This window comes from Acanthaster planci, linkage group LG04 (genome assembly GCF_054643075.1).
Source record: "Acanthaster planci isolate LZ-2023a linkage group LG04, COTS_SCS, whole genome shotgun sequence".
In the NCBI taxonomy this organism is placed as follows: domain Eukaryota; kingdom Metazoa; phylum Echinodermata; class Asteroidea; order Valvatida; family Acanthasteridae; genus Acanthaster; species Acanthaster planci.
The window spans coordinates 21,615,852-21,639,599 of NC_141780.1; the positions used below are offsets into that span (position 1 = coordinate 21,615,852).

General features: G+C 41.5%; 1 protein-coding gene across 4 annotated transcripts; it reads left to right on the top strand.

The window, feature by feature from the left end:
- Nucleotides 1-23,714, top strand: LOC110983816 (uncharacterized). 4 transcript variants are annotated; one of them, XM_087136011.1, is made up of 18 exons: nt 1-256; nt 1,879-2,536; nt 2,677-2,863; nt 3,413-3,620; nt 4,526-4,740; nt 7,984-8,138; nt 9,158-9,469; nt 9,932-10,064; nt 11,150-11,389; nt 11,981-12,200; nt 13,204-13,433; nt 13,812-14,231; nt 14,923-15,068; nt 15,703-15,889; nt 17,210-17,366; nt 18,072-18,221; nt 18,885-18,991; nt 19,949-23,714. In XM_087136011.1, exons 2-18 carry the CDS (start codon nt 1,940-1,942, stop codon nt 21,235-21,237), a joined length of 4,953 nt encoding a protein of 1,650 aa, XP_086992137.1. In that variant the 5' UTR covers nt 1-256; nt 1,879-1,939; the 3' UTR covers nt 21,238-23,714. The 4 variants fall into 4 exon arrangements, with proteins under 4 accessions (XP_086992137.1, XP_022099088.2, XP_022099078.2 ...); XM_022243396.2 differs by having other exon boundaries at nt 1-237; nt 13,812-14,195; XM_022243386.2 differs by having other exon boundaries at nt 2-237.
- The last annotated feature ends 34 nt before the right edge of the window (nt 23,715-23,748 follow it).

The window sequence follows — 23,748 nt, forward strand, 5'->3', positions numbered from 1 at the left end:
GCTTTGAGGCTGTGTACGCTCTGCTACGGCGAACGTGCAGTTGTTGCACCGTAGAGGAAGGAGGGTTGAACCCGGTACCCGGAAACCACTGACATAACTGACTTTTTTACTCCCTAGGAATGATATGCTTGACTTTGTTTAACACACACCAAGCTAGAAGCATGCAACAAAGAAATGCCATATTTCTGCAGAAATCAGCCTGACGCTTCTTGTCAACCACCATGGCAACAGTTTTAGGTTTGTGACATAATGCCATGTATGTATACGTTGTAAGTTATTCATGTGGTCAGGGTGACGTGGAGAGTAAATGCGCCAGGCCAAGCATGCCGGCGATTGCTGATTTGGTTTGTTGGCTGGCTTTTACCTACCATTCAACCAGACTACGAAGCTGTATATTAGAGTGATATAAACTCAGTGTGTACTGTATTAATTAATTATTAAGGATATGGCACGGAGCACGTTCAGGCATGTCAGGTCGGTAAATACAAGGGCAGTAGCAGCTGTAGATCGGACGTCCGCAGGACTCCTCCTGGGAGTGCCTCGGATGGGAATGGAGCTTGGCAGGCCATGTATTCATGTAGCTTCAGCTGACTCATGTCACAGTTGGATGGAGATAAGACAATACTTATCTCATACTTGCAACTTGTGAATTTTAACTCATACGTTCCATTTGTATCTCATATGTAAAGCGTACGAATCTCAATGCATGCTTAAAACACTACAACTCTTAGTCATACAAATTTCCCACAGTAGCATATTCAGTGCACAGAAACCCTACCCCCCCCAATCTTCACCTCCCTTTGTGCTTTATCCCCTACAACTGGAATTTTTTGGAAAAGGAAAGAATATAGATTCTGAAGATAAAAAGACATGTTGCCTCCTCCCCTGCCCCATTGCATCTGGTACCCCCTTCCCCCATTATGAAAATGCTGGCTACAGCACTTACATTCAATCACCAGACTTAATGGTCAGGACTTCTCAGTATAATTAAGTCGCACTGGGCAAATTGTTAGTCGGGCATTACTGCACCAGGTGTATAGCTCAATTTTTTCCAGGGTAGGTGACACACTTGCAGGCATCCCCTTGAAACAGCAATCCTGACAAGTTGCTAGCTGAGGGCAGCACGCTCTCAGATTCTACGTGTACATGAGTCATTTAGGATTAACTTTCAGGAAGTAGGATAAGCAACTAGGCATCTGTCGGCTTGTGTCTGTCAACTTGCGTCAGCAACTTCTAAGGGCATACATGTACGTGTCTGTGCAGCCTGTTGAAAATTGTGATCTTCCTGTTTGTACACGTTGTTTGTACAAACATGTATGGTACATGTATCAAAGTTACGTGTACATGAACCAGCACATGCATGTACAGGTCGGTCGTTTGTTGGTGGTGATCTTGGCTTCAGAAGCTATAGAAGACAAAGGAAAGTTTATCTTCAGGGTGCATGTCAAAGTCCACTGTATTGTCATTATTGTGAGATATTGATAAACAGCAGGAAGGTTTCTTTGTACATGTTGTCATATACATGTATCTTACCAGTTGCGCTGTGACAGTGGCTTGTATGTACATGTACATGTAGAGTGGAGTCCCCAACATGGTGCTTTTTGATGGCCTACATGTATTTTTACTTCCCTCATATAATGTTGCCTGACTGGTTTTGGTAAGTGAATTCAAGATTTTTACACTGGTGTATGTTACCTCACCAGAAGTTTACTGTGTAAGGTTTGGGTACTACAGCAACGTGTCTCCTGAAAACCCAAAATGTACCATGTGAAAGAAAGCACCAGTCATAGTGCCATCTTATAATTCTAAAGTGATCTCTCCTGATGTTCCACATCATTTTGCATCTTCCATACTAAAGCCCTGTCACTTTTCACACAGATGGACATAAAAGGCCTGTGTGGTTGATCTGGTGAAAGTTGTCTCTATTTGGCCTGTCATCATGCCAGAATTTGGTCGGTCACCCCTCAGACGCAGTCTGAGCAGCATCGGACGTCAAGTCTCCTACCGCCAGCCTGTCCGACCCTTCATCTCCTCCACCTTTTTGGACTTCTCTGAGGAGCGGGATCACCTAGTCAAGCGCATCTTCCCCCAGCTCCACAGCCTGTGCCATCAGCGTGGCAGCCACTTCAGCCCTGTGGACCTACGCTGGGGCATCAACGAGGAGCAGTCCCAGTCGGGCCATGTGATCTCGCTCTGCCTGGACTACGTCAATTCCTGCAGCCCCTTCTTTATCTGCCTCCTCGGGGAGCGGTATGGCTCCCACCGGCCTCAAGACGCCAAGCCACTGCAGCCGGGCACTGACATGGACAAGAAGGACCTTACTTGGTTGGACAAGAACTACCTCGTAGCAGCAGCCAATGGCCACAACTGGGTCCTCCAAGAAGCATATCAGTGTTGCAGCGTGACTGAATTGGAGATAATTCAAGCAGCATACCTAAACGACAGTCAATATTGCAGGTTCTACTTTAGGGACGTCAGGCACATCGAGGACAAGTTCACTGATCTGTCACAGGTAGAAAGAGAGGGCCAATTACAGGTAGGAAACAGCTTGGATTTTGATGGTTGACTTTATAATGAATTGCACTTATTGCCAGCTTGCACCCACTCGAGGTATTTAACATTCATATGCAATTAAAGTCCCTTCCTTTCCTCTGTTGTCTTGCTTCACACATTCAGGCATATCGCAGTGAGAATGCAAAGACCGAGTTGCTTGTGCGTGATCTTAAGAGGAGACTCGTCAACAAGGGCCTACCAGTGCGATTTTTCCGGACGACAGAAGAACTGGGCGAGAAAGTGTTGCAGGATTGGAAGTCCATCATTGACCAGTTGTTTCCCCCACTGCATGATGTCACAAGTGATGTAGGTAAGAATTAAATGCATGTTTCAGTGAATGAGGATGAAGGTATCCAGTTTTTTATTTGTATTTAACTATTTTAACAGTTTCTGCCGTTGTTGTGAAGGTTGAGGTGAAGAAATGTAGACATGGTGAACTAGTTTCTTTTGACACTTTGAAAAAAAAAGTTCTTACAGGGACTTAGGTATGAACTTCCACAGTCCAACATGACTTACCAATAAGTGACTGCCTAATTTAGAAAAATCAGATTGAAATGGAGATAAACATTGTTTTTTCTTTTATATTTAGTTGAAGCAGGCAGTCAGCTTAACATTTCATTAAAAGATACAAGCAAAATAAATTTAACATCTTAAGCATTTGAAAAATGTAAACAATAAATTTGTTACAGATATACTAATGTTATGGATATGAATTGGAATTTTTTTTCCCCATCTATTTCTGATATTTTTTTAGATTTCTCTCACAAGAAATATTTTACATAAAGGGTAAGACTTTGAGTTACTTAAAAACAAATCGGTTGATGTGACAGCTTCACTAGTCCTCTTCTTTTTGTCACAGATAGTGAGCAGTTCCATGAATGGATGGCCCATGAGGCATATGCCGAGACACGACGCCGTGTCTTTGTCCAAACCTCTCACATCAGTGAGTTATTTGAACAGCTAGATGCCCACGGAATTCTGGCACTTGAAGAAGAACTCAAGGATTGTAAGGTGCAACAAGAAGGGTGTGGCTCTGTGAATGGGACAGTGAAAGGAAGAAAACCCATGTAAGAACCCAGTGAAGATTCCTATTATAAAACACAGGGGTGTCGTTTCTCAGGATTTTTCCAGATTTCAGGATTCTTGACCAAAAAATGGAGGATGATTAAGATGTGATCAGTCACGTTTTGCTATGTTTTAATATTTGGGTTTATAAAGTGTAGGATTCATCACATAACCATATAGACATTTATGAAAGAAAGAAGTTTCTAAAAATATATTTTTTCATAAACGGAAGTTTAAAATCTCATGTGGCAACAACTACATCTATGTTTACAAAAATATCAGCAAGAGAAAAGAGTTGCGAATCCATTCACCATCTTGGAAAAATGGTAGCCATTGTAGAAAAAAGAAAGCAGGAAGGGTTGCCTCTTGCACTCAAAACCCCAAGGAGAAGCTTTTTATACCCAGCCTTATTGTATTGAAGTAAACATGCACGCCTAGACCCTTGTCACTAATGTACTCCAAGCAGAGAGATCCCAATCTGATTGGAAATACAAATAGACCGAGGGTTCAATTTATTACCATGACTGTCAAAGGCAGTACCAATCACACAGAGGTTTCCATACTGATTACAGAATCAGAAGTGATAAGTTTAGCACAATTCAAACAGTGTTCAGAGGTTCCGTTGAATTTGCAGGTACCATGTTAGAAATTAATTTGAAATTGTAGAGGGCTTGCATTTTAAAAAATGTAATGTTTTCAGGGAGAATTTGTAAAACTTTAGGTCATGGTGCACAAAATAAAGTGCATGAAATAAAATACATGCTGCGGGAGAATGTGCTTGCATGGGGCAGATTTGGCCTGCTACCCACTCGCCCCAAACTTTTCCACTATTTTACTTCTTAATCACTTGCCATTCCTTGGTCCCATGCATTAAGACACTAATTCATAAATCCCCGTTTTTCCTCAGTGAATCAGTTCAACCAGTCCATTCATCCATCCTGACTCTAGTCGGGGAGCGAGGTTGCGGCAAGACCGCCATTGTCGCCAATTGGGTCCAACATTTCAAGAAGAGCAGCCCGGGACTGCGCGTCCTCGCCCACTTTGTCGGCAGCAGCGCCCTCAGTACAGACATCACCAGTTTTCTGCGTCGAGTCACCTACGAACTTCGTGGGGAATTCGTTGGTGAGTACAACAGAAATAGGAAGATCCATCTTTCATGTGAGATGTGCCTATTGACAAATGCCAAGCCAGGTATATCCGAATCAAGTGGCTGCAATTGACAATAACATGCATGTCTATTGACATTGGATGTAGGTACTAGCTAGTAACTTTCGTAATTGCAAGTGTTTCCATTATTTCAGCCGTAGCCGTAACACATTTAGACGTGGCTTCTGGTACTTCATTGGTGCATTTGCCAAGTGTCTAAAGCCATACAATAAAATACATCTTCTACTTTGACGTTTTCTGTAGAAGTTATGCAGTCAAGTCACTGGCCCAAATGACCCACAAAATTTTTTTACGGTTGTCATCAGAAAAAGCACTGTCATTATATCGATACTATCGATATGGTTTTGATATCAATATCGCCGATGTTCGTTATTTGGTAATATCAATATATTGGAAATATGGGATTTGCGAGAAATACCAAAACTTAAAAAAAAATCGATATTGAAAAATGTATCAGAAATATCGCTACCGAGGAACTAAATGTACAGCGTGCTTTATACACACGAGTTTGTACAAAAAACATTGTACCGCACTCTACATGTTCGTAACGATGCAAAAAATCATTGTACGCCACATACATGTACATGTATCTTTTTACTTTTTCCCACATTTTATATGCTTTTGCAGGCTTTGCCCTTAATTTTTTTTCTCACTTGCCAGCTGGACCAGCAGTGATGGCTTTTTACTAGTCCGCCAGCATTTTTACTAGTCCGCGTCTTCCCCCAAATTTCAACATTCTTTTTGGCACATGTGTTTTCTGCTCCAACATCATGCATAAGTGTGCACTCGGTGCTGACTGTTGTTTAATTGTTGATGAGTAATCATAAATGGTCATGGGAATCCGAGTTTCCAGAATATTCATGAGTATAACTCTACTCAAGCAGCAAATTAAACTCACAAAGTGGTTACCTGCTGAAAATGGTTCGTTTTATTCACAATGCAAGAGACAGAAAAAAAATATCATTATTAACAGTTTATGTACATGTATATGTACATTTTATGCAGTATGCACATGTACATATGTACATGTACGCCCGGTGAAATGTACATACATCATTCTCAAGTGTGTCCAGTACCCGTGGAGTGCCTTCCACCAAATGGTTGTATCTTTCTGCATGTGGACTCCTCAATATTTGGTGATCCCACAGGGTTTTTACAATAAGACATGCCATAATCAGGAAGGATCATAGAAATATTTCTGTAAATCCCAAATTTGGGACTGTTAATTTCCAGTTTGGGGTATTTCTTTCAAAAGTGGCAGGCGGCTAAATTCAGAGCTGAGGGCATAGTTTTACTACTATTTTGGAGGTATCTTTGGGGAAAGGGGAATAAAAATAATTTTCGTGGCTAACCCTCATAAAATTGAAACGAAAAGTGATCTTCTGGCCACAATCCTGAATTTCCAGTGAAAAAAAGGGAGGCCAACCTCTTTCCAAGAGTCAACAGGCAACGCTATTTCGGTCTGATTTTGCAATGGTTTCTACAGGCGCGTATTTGGTGTAGTGTAACCCGTAGCACGCGGACCAAACACGAAATCACAACCGTGACATCACTGGTGTCACAACTACCAATGACCAATCAGAAAAATCAGTATTGCGTATTCATAGTAACGTAATGCATACACACACACCATACACACTCGGTATGTCATACGCGTGGGATGCATATTCATGACTTACATGTACCTCTACGATGCAATGCATGAAAGCACGTGCTGATTTAGATCTTGTACGCAGAACCAAGGTCAAGTCAGGGGTTGTTGAGACGTACCGGCCACATACGGCATGTCATACGCGCGATTACGCCGCAAAGTCGTTGCGGAACGAAGTTTCAGACGATTTACTGCCGCTGCATTCGTAGACTTCAGCATTACTTCTGCTGGGAAGGTGCCAGGAACCGAACTATTCTTGGTTGCAAAAGGTTCTGTTTTATTTGGTTCAAAAACCAGCAGCAGCTAGAGGGCATGCATCACAATCAATGATTTCAGAATATTGTTTTACTAGACCGCCGGACTACCCAGATGAGGGCTTTCGCTAGACCGCCGTGGTTTTTACTCGAATTTGGCTAGCGGACCAGCGTTAAGGTCGAACCCCGTTTTGTGAAGAGTAAAATAACAAATCAAAGGTAAAATTGCTGACTGCTATTCTTGGCCTCAAAAATGGACACTTTTATTTCATGTTTCTAGTTGCATCGCAGCAACTGCGATTCATAAAAAAAGTGCGTAGCAACGTGGCTGAAAATGTATCGCGAATCGCGATGCAGTGCTGGCAATATTATTTCTTGCCTTGAAAATGAAATGAATGAATATCGATCTATCGATACTTTTAAAAAACGATATAGCGGTATCGGCCAAAATACGATATCGACGGTGCCTGCAGCAGAACTATGCAAAAAGTGTATCTCCAGCAGAAAAGTTGAGTACAAAAATTAAACAACTATCACAGTATTACAGAGTTGAAACCATCAGGAAAATTAAACCAAAGCACATGCAATAACAGTTGGTCAACTTATGTATAACTGCCATTTTTTTGTAACTCCAATTTGTAATATATATCTTGGAACACATGTCAGTAACTGAGTATCGTAATACGGCTCATATTGTTAGAAAGTGTCATCTTCAGAGCTCTTCCTTGAACAGGCATATCAGTCACATCACTGTGTCCTTTTTTGTCATGGGATATCTTGTTGATAAATAAACAATTTTCGGTTGTGAACACATGGATTGAGAAAGGACAAATTATTCTCCTAAACAGACGTGTATCTAATAATCATATTCGTTATTGACTTCAAGTTTTTTGATGCCATCTGTTTCATGACTACATGTAAATCAACAGGTTAGAATGGTGTTACGAATGTTTTCTGTATTGCCACACCCAGACCATTTCTGAACAACATTTTGTTGTGTTTCTGACTCAGCTCTGTCCGAAGAATTTTTTAATAAGCCTACATAGTCCAAACCAAATGTAAAACTCTCAGCCTTGTCCTCATAGCAAAGAATTTGATGTTCTTTAAGCACAGCAATGAAGGTTGTTGAAGCAGAAACACTAGCACTAGTGAGCGGGATTGTCAAAGTCGGGGCCTCAAATTTCCTGGACACAAAGCCGTAGAGGAAGCTAATGATCTGTAAACCCCATATGTAGCTGTAGACATCTGTCCTTGTCTGTAGGTGATCAGCTGTGAATCTTATCACAATTCCAGGAAACCAGAATGAGACCTCTGGTGACACAGAGGACATGTCCAACTTCCACCACATCTGTGAGGCCTTTGTGGCAGCCGTGGCCATGGGCCCTTGCGTGCTGGTACTGGACGGCATTGACGAACTGAGCGGAACTCTAGGGCAGAGCATGCATCAGGTATAGATTGTTGCTGGGATTGATATACAGTGGCTTCATGCAACAACTGTTGAGGGCGCTATGTGGTCTAGTTAATGGGGAGACAAAAAGGAGGTCCAATCCTCAACTTTGTCTCCATGATTATTACATTAAGCAATATAATCATAATGAAACCACGATTTCCTCAACAGTATTGAGGCACTGTAACTCATAAGCCTTAAGTAAGCAGTAAGAGAGGAGACAGAGGCAGTCAAAGTTTTAGAAGTGGGAGGAAAACGTCAGAGGAGAACTCTAGAGAAAACCTATCAAATCCTGAATATGTGGGCTGAGCTCGGTATTTGGGAATCCGGGTCACAGAAGTGAATAACGAAGAACGAACCATTGTTCAAAACACACTTCCTGTGACTCCCATCTCTGACTGCAGACTTCATTTTATGAATTTATCCCCCCGAGCCTCCTCAGGAAAATAAAGCGTCATTTCCTCATCTTGAAAAACATCAATTTATCTGATCTAAAAACAATTTTCTGACGAGACAGAGGAAGCTACATGTATAATGTATCGACCCCAAGTGTTTGTACAAACCGTATACTTTTTGTCCAATCAGTAAGAATTACTTCAGACTGAATGAATGGTAACATGCTTAAGTACATGTATGTATCATTACTCCAGCAAAAGAAATAGAATGCTTAGAGGATGCCCAGCAAAAGTCAATTTCATACAGAATACACCTGTTGTCTCTTGCTGGTAAATACATGTATAATGTGGTTGGTTTGTGAGCATTGCATTGGGCATGTCTGTTGTCGTGTAACCATTACCAAGTTTTTGCTGTCTTCTCTCTATACCGTAAAAGACTGATCTATTAAGCCATGCCCACTGCATAAAGCTTTCTTAATTGTTTCCAATGTTCATCTTTGAGACAAAACATAAAATGGTTAATTTGTATGTGTCGTCCACAAATAGGGACTTCTTTGAATTCAAAATCATTTCAATTTTTGGCAGCCAAGTATTAATCTCAAAAACTCTTCCATTTCTGGTTAAGGTGAAGGAGATGTCTTGGCTACCTGCTACAATGCCCCCGCAGTGCCAAATCATCCTTACGACCGTCCGTTCTGACCTGACCTACAAGACACTCTCCCAGCGTGGGGACACGCAGGTCCTGCCAGTTCCACTCTTCAAAGATAAGGGTCAGAAGTCTGCCATGGTGGCCAATAACCTTGCCATCCACTGCAAATGCCTTGACCGAGGCCAAATGGAGAAAGTGGTCACGTCCAAGCTGAGCGACCGGCCACTGTTTCTGTCCATCCTGGCCAATGAGCTGAGAGTGTGTGGAACGTACAGAAATCTGGACAAGGTCAGGGTTCAAGAAAGAAATTATCTCAGTGACTGGTCTTGTTGATATCTTAGCAACAAAGTCTGCTTTGGCTGGCACACGATGTACAGATTCAGTTTTGTGTGGCTATAAGCATGTGCTTTTCTAACTATAGTCATGTAATTCAGGCATAGCCTGTTATGTCCAGTGGTGCCAAAATTGTTGTTACAAGAACCAAGTCAAGGTCCTGTTCTTGAATTGGGGCTCGGATATCTACAAGGACAATTAAGAACAACTTTGTCCGGCAAAATCTTAAGCTTTTGACGAGTGTTCAGAAATGTCAGTGATTTTGGGGCCAAATTCTGTTGCACTCTTACATTTGGAGAGGGACTAAGATCTCTTTCAACCCTTGTTAGTATAAAGAGCACCTCTCCTTCAGTGAGACATCTCTTTGGCATCAATTACTTCTGGAAAAATAAAATGATTGGGTTAATTTTTGTCAAGGTGTTGGAGCAGTACGTAGAGGCAGCTACATTCAGGGACCTGTGGAAATGTGTGATTCACAGATGGATACGAGACTATGGATGGACAACAGATGGCCGCTCAACATCCGCCTCCAGTGATAGTAGCTTAGAAGGTACATGTACGCTGATGTTACCCTGTTAATGGTTAATATGTGAACATAGTTCAGAATGGTGATAATATCTCAAAATTGATAGATCAAGGTCAGAAATGGCCTTTTTTTACCTGTGCTTACAACAAGGACTAAACATTCAATGTTGCGGGGAGTACTTTACTAGTATCCCACACGTATTTTCCATTACTTCACTAGTACTCCACAGGTATTTTCCATTACTTCACTAGTACTCCATAGGCATGTTCTATTACTTCACTATACTCCACAAGTATTTTCCGATACTTCACAAGTACTCCATTAGTATTTACCATTGCTTCGTTAGTACTCCATAGGTAAATGTATTTACCATTACTTCACTAGTACTCCATGGATATTTGCCATTACGTCACTAGTACTCCTCGGGTATTTACGATTGTTTTGTTAATACTCCATAAGTATTTTCCATTACTTCACTAGTACTCCATTGGTATTTGCCATTACTTCACTAGTACTCCACTGGTATTCACCATTGCTTCGTTAGTACTCCACATGTATTGACTGTTGTTTCACAAGTATTATCAGCTCTTCATAAGTTCCACAGTCTTACAAGCCACAAGCTATCTATGTGAACTGTTTTGATATTGGTTTGTAAATGTTGACGCTCTTTCAGTTGTAAATTTACTGAAGTAGTGATGATAAAGATATGCATAACACCTACATATCCGGGGTTCATTGCACTGGGGCTCAAGGTGATATGCATCATCACTTTTCCTTTTCAACTGGCTCAGAAACATTCCCTGAAACTATTTCAACTCCATGTGGAGTGCATAGCTGAATACTACCGACATTTGACAAGTGGCTGATCAAGCACAGTAACCCTCTCTGACTATACGTTTACCCATTTGTACTACTGCTGAGAGAGAGAGGCAAGTCAGGGTTAAAAGTGACTTGCTTAATGTTGCTTTGTATGCCCCTCACTGGATTTGAAGCCCTGAATTTGTGATAGGGAGTTACAAACCCTAACCACTTGGCCACACTTGTGACAATGCTCCTTATAACTGTTAAGAATACTTTTGCTACAACACAGATTATTTTCTGTTTGACAGACATGTCTGGCTGGGTTGCTGAGGTTCTACGGCTGATCAGCTGCTCCAGAAATGGCCTGAGCGAGCCCGAGATCCTGGAGCTGCTAAGAATGATGGGATACACGGGTGAAGCCAAGGTCACACCCTTTGACTTTGCCCTCTTCCGGTCAGCCACATTTGATGCCTTGGTTGAAAGACCGGGTGGTCTGATGAGCTTTTTCCATCAACATCTCAGGGAAGCCGTGGAACATTCCTTGCTGGGTAAAAAATATGATCTCCAAGAAATAAAATAACTAGTCTGCCTACTCAGAAGTTTTCTCGCTCACCCTGTAATTACAGAATCCGTGGTTGTGAGATATAGTTTCTGCAAACAAAAATCTTTTTTGAGAAATAGAATTTTCCTCTTCAATTTAGCAAAGATCATTCACTTACATGTATAATACAGTGAGCAGAGTCAGTGAAATTGTTTCCCAAATTGTCTGAGTGAGTTATAATCTCTTAAAGATAGAGTTATTCAGGCTGAAATTGCCAAGAGTGTGACTTCTCAGGATTGTTTTCCAGATTACGTGATTTGGGACACAAATCATGGATTTTTAGAGGTTCATACAGTTTTGTGATTTCTTTTAGCCCTTGGGACAAAACATAGCCATTTGGGAGGAACCTAATGTTTTTTAACTCTTAAGGACCCTGAAAGGTCAGTATGTTAACGCTGTAATTACTAAAGACATCCACTGAAGATATCTGGATTTTGTTCTTGATCCTCCAATGTCACCTTAGAATTTCTTGCTAGATTCCTTTGTGAGCAACATTTTTGTGACACACACTTTCCTTTCCTCTGTCACACTTTTCCAGGCATGATTAGTGGCACGGCAGGCCTGCCGGACTCGCCTAATGCCTCAGCCGTCAACTTCCTCACGGTTGGCCTGAACCGACAGAAGAGGCGTTGTCATGAGGCTCTGGCCAGCTACTTCCTGAAGCAGCCCCACAGCCTGCGGAGAACTGGGGAGTTGCCCTGGCAACTGGAGAAATGTGGGGACATTCAGAGCCTATATAATATCCTGACTGAACCGCAGTGAGTATTATTGATGTCAGCTATAACAATTGTATGATCGTTGTTCACAGGATGACCATTTTGGATCATGCTCCCTGAATCCACTGTATTTATTGAACACTCGGAGATGGGAAGGAGTCCAACTGTTTTACTGTTATAGTTTCACCCCATAAGTACTTTTTATTCGCAAGTTGGAGTTACCCATTGGAGCCCAAGGATTTGTACCCCATTGTATCAACTTTACTTTCACACGCTCTAAGATTTCAGAAAATATTTACAGGAATTGCTTCATTTTCAATTCAAGATGGATGCCTTGGCAACAAGATACCATACACAAACATAAGAGTACACTTGATAGTGTCCTGTTTAGTTGAACTATGAAGGAAAAGGGCATCTTTAGTCATGGGAGCAGGTAACTTTTTTAAACGATCTTTGCGTACTGTTGTGCACAACTCAAAATGGTGCCCATGCTGTTGCCCACTTTTACAGTCCTCTCCCATTTTCAGTGTTATATGCAGTCTTTGTGCAAGGAGTCCGTAGGTTTACTTGAGGGCTAACTTCTTGAGATGTGGTGGCTACACTTGGCTGGGTAATACTAAAGTATGGAATAATGAATACTAGCATTAAGCCATTTCTTTCAGCATCATATCTCAAAGACATTAATGGTTGCCCGTTTTTAAGTTGAACATCGCCCATTCAATTAAAATAAATCAGACTAAGATCAGTATAGATATGGTATTTTCCTGAAAAATCATGCCAACATAATACATCTTGAAACAATAAAAAGAATCCATATATTATAATAAATTAAGAACTGACAATACCCCCCTTAATGTTCCTTGGAAGTTAAAGTACAAAGAATGTGCCGTTGGGTTCTGCTGTAGTTAAGGATTGGATAGGATTTTTAGAAGAGTAACAGGAAATAAATGTCCATTGAGCTAGGGTTTTTGGTGAGATTTTGTTTTCAGTTTGTAGTTCACATTAACAATGAGATTTTTCTTGAATTTTTTGATCCAACGTGCAGAGTTTTCCTGATGATGAGTCAGGACAGCATTCAGAGTGTGGCCCTCAAGCTGGACCTCTTGCGCTACTGGCAGCGGCTAGGGCGGAACGGCTACAACATTGCCGAGGCTTACGAGAAGATGGTTACAACAGCAAGAGCTGCGCAAGAGTCTGCACTGAATGACAGCGGAGGGAATTCCACCAACGGGACCATAGCTGTGGCAAGCAGTGGCAGCAGTAGGCCTGAAAGTGGTGAGAAAGGAACAGGTCATGTTTCAGTCTTACCCGTGACCTTACATAGCCAAGGGGCTGGGGTGTTACTCCCTCTAAATTCCTTGGCCGGTCCCACACACCCCTCAAAGGGAGTAATAAAACCCCTGAATAACCACAAAAGCATGAACATGTAAATGAAATGAGATGGAAACAGTAAAACAGGTCTTCCATGAGATGGCAGTATGTGTCCCTTATTCTCACAGGAAAAAAAATCATTACTTTGTGACAACCAGCTTGTTCCAGACCAGAGAATAATCTGTTTTTCATTTATAGATCCTATAATTTTAATATCTGAAAACTTTGAATCAGGTAGTCAAGTCACATTTCGTACAATATTGATTACTTTTTAATTGCTAGGAGGGAAGGTGTTACAATCACCATTCAAGAAACCACGTCCCAAGCTTTCTGTCATTGAAGAAAGTGTTGCTTCAGACTCACCAAGCCCTAGCCTAGTGAGAACAAGTGAAATGTTCATCTCAGAAGTCACAATTACATGTGAAGCTGATACCACGACTTACTCCAGCATCTCGGTAGAGCAAGACATGACTGCATCTGCTGCTTGGAATGTCAAAGAATCGATGGTGTCAGCCTCGCAGAAACATCCAACCACTGCATCATCTTCAAAGAGATCCAAGAACAGGACGACACCCAGTGCTGTTAGGGCATCTTCATCCTCGGACACAGATGAGGGGGAGGTCTGGGAGGATGCCAGGGATGGAACCGAACTCCACAGCGATGAGGGTGCCAGGGACGGAACCGAACCCAACAGCGATGAGGGTGAGATTGGCTCTCTGTTTTGATTTCAGTTGGTTCAGGGCAGATCTGTACAGGATACTTTGTTTAGACTTCAGGCCTTTGTTCAGATCCTTGATTTGATGCAACCTCTGACCTCATTCCAGCTCCATAATTAATTTAAACTATCTACATGTACTGTGAGAAATCAAACGAACATTCCTTTAAATGTTTGACCCATGCAAACAGATGCCTACATCACAGAAAAATCTACATTGGTTATTAACTTCATAAATGTTTAGCCCATTTGAAATTGTCCCTGCACTCACTGAGCTAAAATGCAATGAAAGGTGTTTTAATTTTTCATTACTTCTTGAGGTACAACATTGTAGGGAAATTTAAATTTTAAATATGTTCCAGATGCCAAAACCCATCAGTGTCAATTGCTTACCAATACCCTCTCATTTATTAGATTCATTGACTGAGATGTAGTTTGCTCTGGGGGAAGCTTAGGGCTCATTATTCAGTAGACTTGAGCTAAGATCTGAAGGTGTATTGCATCGGTCACATTGACAGTGTTAAGGTTTCAACTTTTTAAAAATTATTTCTTTCAGTCTGTGAGGGAAAATGTGCCATAATGCCTTTATGTCATGTCCTCATTCTCTTCAACGACGGACAAGATGAGCTAGATTCAAAAATACCACCTTGCGGATTTCATTTTTGCATTTTCCCCCAGATAAAGACATCTTCTATGAATTCAAGCCACAGGACAGGTGCAAGCTGGCTGTGCTCGCAATGCATGCTGGGAAGGTCCTAGCTGAGAAGTCCTGTTTCATGCAGTCAGAAAGGCTGCTGCAGTTGGCTTATGAAGAAATTAAAACGGTAATTATGACGATATTCCAGGAACAGAGGGGGAATGGGTGCAGCAATGTAGAAGTTTTTGGAGCAGGGGACCTTGGTTATGACCACCAAAATGCCCCTCTGACAGTTACTTCCAAAATGGCTGTAAACGGCCTTCACATACCGAAAAGAAAACAGTTCTGAAGTTTGGAGAAATACACTACTCAAAGAAGTTAAGGACCACTTTTTATTTTGTGTATACTTTTTATATGAGATATTTTACTGCTGAAAATGTGCATTTGATGTTTCAAAACTTTTTTATGTTTTTCATTCTAACAGGAACACCATCTAGACAAAAAAATGAAACAACTAGACCCCACTCATTGCTTCGAAAAAAATTACAAGTTAAGAAAAAAGTGGTCCTTTACTTTTTGAGTAGTATATATGGGAGTCACCCCCACATGATCGACAGCATAACCTTCAGTTATTGCTTGTGACATTCAGCTTCAATATTTTTCCTTAAAAGCCAGATCATCAAATATTTCAACAATGATACAGGTATGCTGTTCAAGTAATAACTTAAAATAAACACCAACAATATCCGAGCTACATGCATGTTGACAGAGAAAGAAGGCTCTTCTTCAAGATAAATCCATGGGTCATTTCTTCAAAGCAGAAATTCCCACTAAGCACGCCGGAGCATCAACTCCTCGTCAAGGTTGAAGAAAACCTAGGGGATCTCCACCGCTTTCAGCTGCACAAAAACGAGGCCAAAAAGTTCTACTGCAAGGCCCTCGATACCCTGAGCAACATTGCAGCCAACAAGTCCGATGATATCTACAGGCAACTGCAGGAAAGTCAGGGTAAATGGCATGTAATTTCATGTTTGCATCACTCATGACTGATGACTGGCAAAGCGTGCTTCAAAACAGATTGCAGGTGAACCCAATAATGATAGTGTTTAATAATACAGTATCCTGCTGGCGACAAGAAAAATGTGAGGCCTCAAAACTTATGTTCTTTGTTTTTCATTCTTGAAAGTGCAGCATCCTTATAATACAAAAAGATGTGATTGAGCTAACACAAATAATGGACTTTGGCCTCTGGATTTGATGTGTTACTTGATCAGTGCCAATGTTTATTCTGGAAAATAGAAGAAGACAGAAATGCATCTGTTGACATCTTTCATCCAGATCAATTTAACCACTTCCTGCCAGGTGAAATTTGTATATATGGGGGATGAGTTGACGGGTGATTTTCAAGATTTTCTGTTTTCCAAATTCTTCAAGAATTCATAACTTCATGTACTGGATGTTTACACCCACACAAATGACTGTCTGGTGGCTACTCTACTCTGACAGGCAACCTCCATTGATGCCCAAGTATTGCAGCCAGGCCTGCCGCCCAGTATAGAGAGCCCAGATTGTTGGGTGTTGCGTAATTTCCTTTGTTCCTGAAATTGGCCCAGTGCAGTGGTGTCTTTTCAATGGTAGCAGTGTCTTTTTAAATGCAGCCAGATCAGGGTGCAGCAGTACCGTACTGTTCATCGCTGGAGTGCTGGAGCACTTTTGTCCCCGCTGATAATCTCCAGGATTTGAATGCTGCAAACAGTGATATACTGTTTCAAAACAATGACGGATCACCTCCGCTAATGCCAACTGAAAAATGATGGCAATTCCGAGCAGCTCGGTCTTTTGTTCCGAGTACGGTCTTTTGTTACAAGGCCCAACTGCTTTGTCTGATTTGGGCACCCAGGCGAAACGTAAAAAGACAACGTCTCCGATACCGGGCACCCCGGAGGCAAATGGTTAAAAGCCAAAGCACGAAAAGTGTGGTTTGGCGTGCCATGCCCAATTTAATTCTAAATGCTGTCCTCAAAAAGGTTACCTTATGCCAACATTTGTTATGCAAAACTCGCATAGTGTAACCAAACCCAAGGAAATCAATTATGGGTATATTTTTTACACTCATCACAAAAATGTGTAAAGTCATGACCTAGTCACTAAGTGTTTGACTGTACAAAGGGTTTTGGAGTATGTTTTGTGACTCTGTAGGCAGACTTTTTGATGAATAACTTGAAGAAATTTGAAGGGTGAAAAACTAGGAGAGTTTTAACTATCTTGTTATATTATTGAATTTTTCCTGTTGTGTTCATTTGAATTTGTTTCTTTATGTTTTTGAAGGTCGTCTGTTGACCCATCTTGGTCACATGGCAGTCAAGGAATACAGGAGTGGTGCACAGGAAGCTGAGACGATCCTTCAGAAGGCCAGCCAGTGCATGAGGGGAGCCAACAGCATCGCTGGCCTGGCTACGGCACAGTTCATCCTAGGCCTGGTCCAGTAAGTCCAACTTATGGACTATTCCCTTGAAAAGATATCACATCTGTGTTCCTCTGTTCAAAATTGGCTTTGGGAGAAGGCAGGCTTAAACAGGTGCCCACCTAAGTTTTAATTTGGGTATTTTATAAGGTTTAATATGGTTTTGTGGGGTACCTCTGGGTAAAAATTCAGGTTAACCCCCCTCATTTAAAATGCATCGACTTAACCATCGGCTGAATTGAAATTGAAATTCAATTAATGAAAAACAGTAGAGGAGTTCCAAGGAAGGGGTCACTCGGTAATGCTTGATAGATTCACGTTATGCATATTTTTTATCAGTTTTCAAGTGAAAGGTGGCATATCTAATCAAAGCTCCAAATATGACATTACTCCAAATACAGAGTTTGAGTAATTACTCCATAGTGGCAATAGGAACATTTCTATGCCATAAATATGATGAAATAAAAATTTCATTGTTAAAGAAAGTGAGTAACAAATGTTGTTATAACGTACCATTTGTTTCTGAAAAGGCTTTGTGAAACATGAAGATTGCCTGTGTTTATCATTTCATGACAGAATTGGAACTGTCCATCAGTTGTAATACAAACAGGTTAAAAGATGTGAAATGGTACCCGTCATTATTTATGCCAGACGATCATTACCAGGCTGTTGCTGTCCTTGTGTGTGGTGTATTATGAAGTGTCTCATCTGTTTGACACAATACAGAGTGAAGAAATCAGATTACCTCGCCGCCGAGAAGTGTCTGCTCGAGGCCCTGGGCACGAGAGAGAGATGGTACGGCAAGTCCCACCCGCATGTCGGAGAAGTCCTGGATGAATTGGGAGGTCTACTGAGCAACACCAAGAACTTACAGAGGTCAGGAGGCCTCTAGTGGCCTTTTTAAAATAATTGACAAGTGACGGGGTGTGAGAATTCACCTTTTTAGCCGATTTTAGTTTGGTTTTTTTTTTAGATGTTGACCTTAAATTTCTGTTAAAAACCTGTTCTGTGCAAACTTTGGGAACTTTTTACATTTCAGCTTTTTACTAGCTGTTTTCAGCTTTAATATTAAGTGGCCACTCGCCCCTGAGGTGAACAAAAGCCATGTATACCAATAAGGGGGCAATTTCACTAGAAGCCGGTCCCAACCTTCTCTTTTCAAAGTTGCATGACAGGCCCATGTCATTTCTGGACCTGAGACTGTAGTGATCGAGGGAGTCTTCAAACCCCAATTTCCCTCATGGCTTTTATCGTAACTCATGTGCAGACAATGACCAGGTATTTCACATACTTTGCCTCATGTTATTGACTGTAACTGTGTACTTGGTCAGGCCATAAATCATTATGTCACACGTGATATTTTTCTGTTATAAATCTGTTTACCGACAGATGAAATCGTAAACTATATAAAGATTTTGTGTAATAAATGAAGAAAAGAAAGAAAACTTAGAAGTGGATCTCATCAGCAAGATGGGGTGGCTCAGAAATATAGGGTGTTTTAAGGATTTGGGGGTTTTCATTGTAATTTCTGTTTGCCAGGTATGACAGGATAATGGCCGAGGCACATTTCAGGAGGGCACTGCTCATAAGAACGCAGTCCTTTGGCAGAGACCATCTCCTCGTGGGAACCTCATTGTTCCATCTCGGTGAGTTCTGACTGCTTAAGCAGGGCTTTGAAAGAATTTCAGTTGAGAATAACTCATCTCGTGTCCTCTTTGGAAGCCAGACAGAAAATAATTCTGGCCATGAGAAGGTGAAAGAATAGACCGATTGTGTCTGCTAAGTCACGTGACCTGTAGTGGGTATTAAATATCAACAACACGGCATCCACCAAAAGCAAAGTGTTTTATAAGTATTATTTACCACAAATTAAGCCCAAAGTAGGTACCATACTCAGACTACTGATGAGCTGGGTATTATACCGGAACTCAAAATACCTTGCTATGGGGTTGATACCTACTGTAGGTCACATGATTTAGTGGGTGCAATCGGTCTATTCGGAAGAGCTTTCCAGTTGAGACATGGCAGAAGTAAAAATTATCTTGTCAAGTGTCTTCAACAAGTTTGTGTGCTATTTCCTAAAATATAATCTCCGATATTTTTTCCATTATTACTGTTGAGCACCTCACAGGTACTCACAGTTTTCTTCAAAAGTACATACAGATTTTCACAAGTGCATTACAAATACCACAGTCAGTAAGAAGTCAAAAGCACTTCACCTGAGCCTCAACCTGTTGTTCACCATTGTTCATCTTTTTTTTTCACTTTTAGATATTACTAGCAGCGGCATATCCAGTGGGGAAGAGGGACCTAGTGTTTCCAATGTTTCTAATTCCAATTTTCCAATTTTTTTTAAAAATTGAAATCACCAACAGTTTAGAAATGGTATGACCACCTTTTTAGGGAAATGAGGATTCTTTTACGGGTCGAAGAAATTTGTACGTCATTTGAAGAAGAAAATTTCCATTTTTTCCACTTCACCAAAGACCTGGATACATCACTGATATCTAGTGTGAAGTAATTGTGAAGTGATTGTAAAATATTTAACTTAATGGAGGCTTTAATCATCTGGGTTACTGTTTTTGATGTATTCTGAAATACAGGAAGGCTTCTGAAATGTAGCGGCAGTCAGCAGTGCAAGACAGAGGCTGTAACTCTCCTGGGACGTGCCCAGGACATCCGTACCACCCACCTCGGAGCCAATCACTTCCTGACCAAAGCCGTGCGGCAAGCTCTGAAGGAGGTCCAGCAGCAGCTGACCTCAGGCGATTACGACTATGCCCCAGTCAAGCAGCCTGACCGACGCACCAAGCAGCGACCGTACAGCGCCCTCAGCTGGCACGAGGCCGACCTGATGGGTTTTGAGAAGCGGGCGCGTGCCAAGAGCGCCCAGCAGGGGGTGGAGAGAAGTGACAGCAAGGCGCAGCAAACCAAGACAGATAGAAGAAGGACCTCCTCACATGTGGACCCTCCGAGCACTCCTAAGCAGGAGGAATCCAAGGGTCATGATGGTGGGGGGGTTAATTCGAAAGCCAGGTCAAACAGTGTACCGGACATACGTGACGGCGCGACACCACTGAATCACGACTCAGCACCACCTTTGGCAGGCAAGGGGTTCTGCACAGAACCAGATCAAGCAGCGAAGTACAACGGCAAGGATAAGGGGGTAAGGTCTGGTCGGGGTGCCGGTAAGAGCCAACGACCAAGGAGCTTCCATGGCACTTTCAGATCGGGGCAACGTAAACCTGGGAGAAAAGCTGCAAGTGCAAATTCTCCCGTCCGGGCTCATCACACTGAAATAATGAACAATTCTGCCAGGACGCAACAACGTGAGAGACAGGGTGATCTTCAGTCTCTCTGCTTGATTCCCAGGCAGAATGCTAGGGGTGACACCACTGCCCCACTCCAAGGTGTCGATTCTGCACCAAATTCAAAGGACGCTTTCAAGCGATTCAGCACATGGAGTGCTGGAACATACGACAGCTGGCCCAGAAGCACTCAAAGCCGAGGGCAAGGGGCATCCTCAGCAGGGGAACGAGGTACCAGCCCCGGCCGGCGACCCTACAGCAGCTCCAGCCAGGTCTCGCATACCTCTCACCGTTCCCGCTGCGATGTGCCAAGTGCCCTTCAGATGCACCCCAGCAACGACAGGACCATACGAGGTCCACACAGCCAAATCCAAGCCATCCTTGGTGAGCCATCGTGCCCCAGGCTAGTACAGCCCAAGGTGCTTCACACCTCGGCGTGGTGGCACGAACCTGGCCGGTACCCTAGGAAACCCAACGACATCTACCCTCCCAGGAGACACCAGAAACGTCCAGCTAGTAGGCCTCCACTGGAGTCGAGCAACAGATTCAGCGTGCTTGCATCAATGGCAGATAATGATAACTGAATTACGCCACTATTGCACTGCCGTGGTCTGCAGTTTCAACAAAAAATACCCAAAGTATTACAAGATTGAGCTTATTCTAAGCCGGAACAAGTTGTCTTGTTCTTTTTAAGCTGTAAACTGAAATATTTGCCTGCCAAAATTAGAGATCCAAGGAAACACAGTGGGATACATTCAGATTGCTTATAGTGAGTTAGTGATGAGGCATGGCTATCTCTCATAGTTATTAAGAGCCCATTGAAAATATTTCTTTCAAAGCAGGTCTCCTGAATGCTTCTTTGCATCTGGTTAAACCTGATTTTCTGTTTTTGTTGTACCTCGTCAAGGGCATTTTGTTGCTTGTCTGATAATGTTTATGCTGATGCAGATTTGCATATTTATGAGCAAAGTGATGGAGTCATCCAAGGCAGAAATTTCACTGTCACAGCAATTTCTACTCTAACATTTATCAGAACGTTGGATATTTTGCTGTCGTAAAGTTTTTTTACATTGGTGATTTGTTTTTCTCGCCGCTCTTGACAATAGGCCAGTGGGCAGAGTTTTCTCATAAATATTTTCTCTGAGCAAATGTTGGATTCACAATTTTCACAGAAACCCCTAAATAAATACTGTCTTCCGGTACTGACATCAAAGAAGCAGTTCCCATGGAAAAATTTACACATTTAAAAAAGTGCATTTAAGAGTAACCAAATACAGATGTCAGTTTTCTTACATTTTAAGAGGATTAGAAAGTTTCACATATGCTTCACATCATGCACCCTTTCAAGTCCTGCTGTACATAGGTCTCAAGTTATGAAGTGTTTGGTGAAATCAGCCTGTGCTTTCAACATTTTCCAAACTCTATGTGCCATATACATCTTTAAGATCAATAGCAGGCGTATTTTTCATTATGTTTCTTATATTCATTATAGATTTATTATCTTTGTCATTATCCTATGCATGCTTTGATTCCATCATAAAAATCATAGAAAGAACATTATAACCCTAACCATGCAAATACTGGTAGATTGGATGGGATTTACACAGCACCTCGCGTGTACTTCGAGAAACACTTAAGAAATAGAACACGAACAGACATTTGTTACTTTCATATGCTTCTTATTATCTTATAAGTTAACAGTCTCATCTAGATTGGTCCACAAAGATAATATAAGATTCTCTTTGCAATAGTAATATTTAATAAGTTCTAATTGATAGTTAGTGCCTTAGACTGTCAGTTTGCTTCCAAATGATTTTCCATAGGCAGTGAACTGAAGCAAATGAAACTTGCTGGAGAGCCCTTACATCCCTGTAGAGAGGTTACGGATTTACAAAGCTGTTGGCGTTTACTCTGGGCCAGATACTTGTAAACAAACAAGTGCATTTGCACGTTTTGTTACTGCCCTAAGCAAGGATTGATCGCAGGATTTGTGATTTTTGGTCAAGAGACAAGGAGGCGTAGATTTTTTGGCAAAACAGGGAGTTCGTCATTCGTTAAATACAGTATATGTAGCCACTGCACAGTGAGACTTGAGGAAATAATACATATAAAATATGCTCGTACATGTTTGCCTGGTAATGATAACATGCAGTACATTTATTGTATTCAACTAGATTTTAGGGCGTGCTCTTCAGAGTGGTTTTTGGCTAGAAATTTGAGGGAAAAAAACTGTGTTCAGAATCTGATTTTCATGGGAAAGAAGAATTGATTGTGGTTTAATAGATTTGATGATGGGAGAGAGACACTTGAGGATTGCAGAGGACCGAGGATGATGTCCCTTTTAAGGTAACAAAAGCGGAGCTACATTTGGGCTGCAATCTAGCCTATTTGCTCCGCCCCCATTGAACCACTCACTTGAAGTCCCATCAAATGGTATGATTGTTAGATATTCTAAATGTCTGCAAAATGTAAGCAACAAATAAATGAAAAATAGCCTTACGAACTGAAATAAACTAGTTAGTGTCCGCAAAGCTGGTAAAATACTTTTATGGTCATCTGGAACTATTTCTCATCTTTATATTTAAGAATTTTTCAACGTGGAAACATGGTGTATATTTTGGATGTAAGCTAAACTTAACTTTCATGACAATCTGTCTGCTGCCACTCGGGTAAATATTTGGAAAGCCTTTTGAACTCAATTTTTTAGACTTTTTGTACTTTAGAAATGTTTACAGTGTGTGAGGTTAAGTTCTCCGTTCCATAAAGTAAGGCCTTTAATTGCCTACCTTGACAAATGTGTAATTGCACCTGTGTACGTGAATATATTTTTACACCATTATGTTTCACATGGTACCAAAACCAATTTTGTGTCAGATAGGCCTACACAAGACAAGGTGGCCCCTTTCTGCTACCAACCTCATAATTTGTGTTCTTAACTGTCGTTTTTAAGTAGTTGGATGTGATACAAAATGCAAACTGCACAATTATTTTAGTATCAAAATAGTTGCCTCGAGAAGAGTGGTGATTCTTTTCACCCAATAAATCACCACCGAAACCATTAGTTTTTTTCCTCGTTATTAAGCAGCCACATACAT

Coding starts and splice junctions, on each gene's coding strand:
- LOC110983816 (XM_087136011.1), top strand. CDS start 1,940: ATGCCAGAATTTGGTCGGTCACCCCTCAGACGCAGTCTGAGCAGCATC. Junction 3,621..4,525: donor GTGAAAGGAAGAAAACCCAT/GTAAGAACCCAG, acceptor GTTTTTCCTCAG/TGAATCAGTTCAACCAGTCC. Junction 18,992..19,948: donor AACCTCATTGTTCCATCTCG/GTGAGTTCTGAC, acceptor TCTGAAATACAG/GAAGGCTTCTGAAATGTAGC.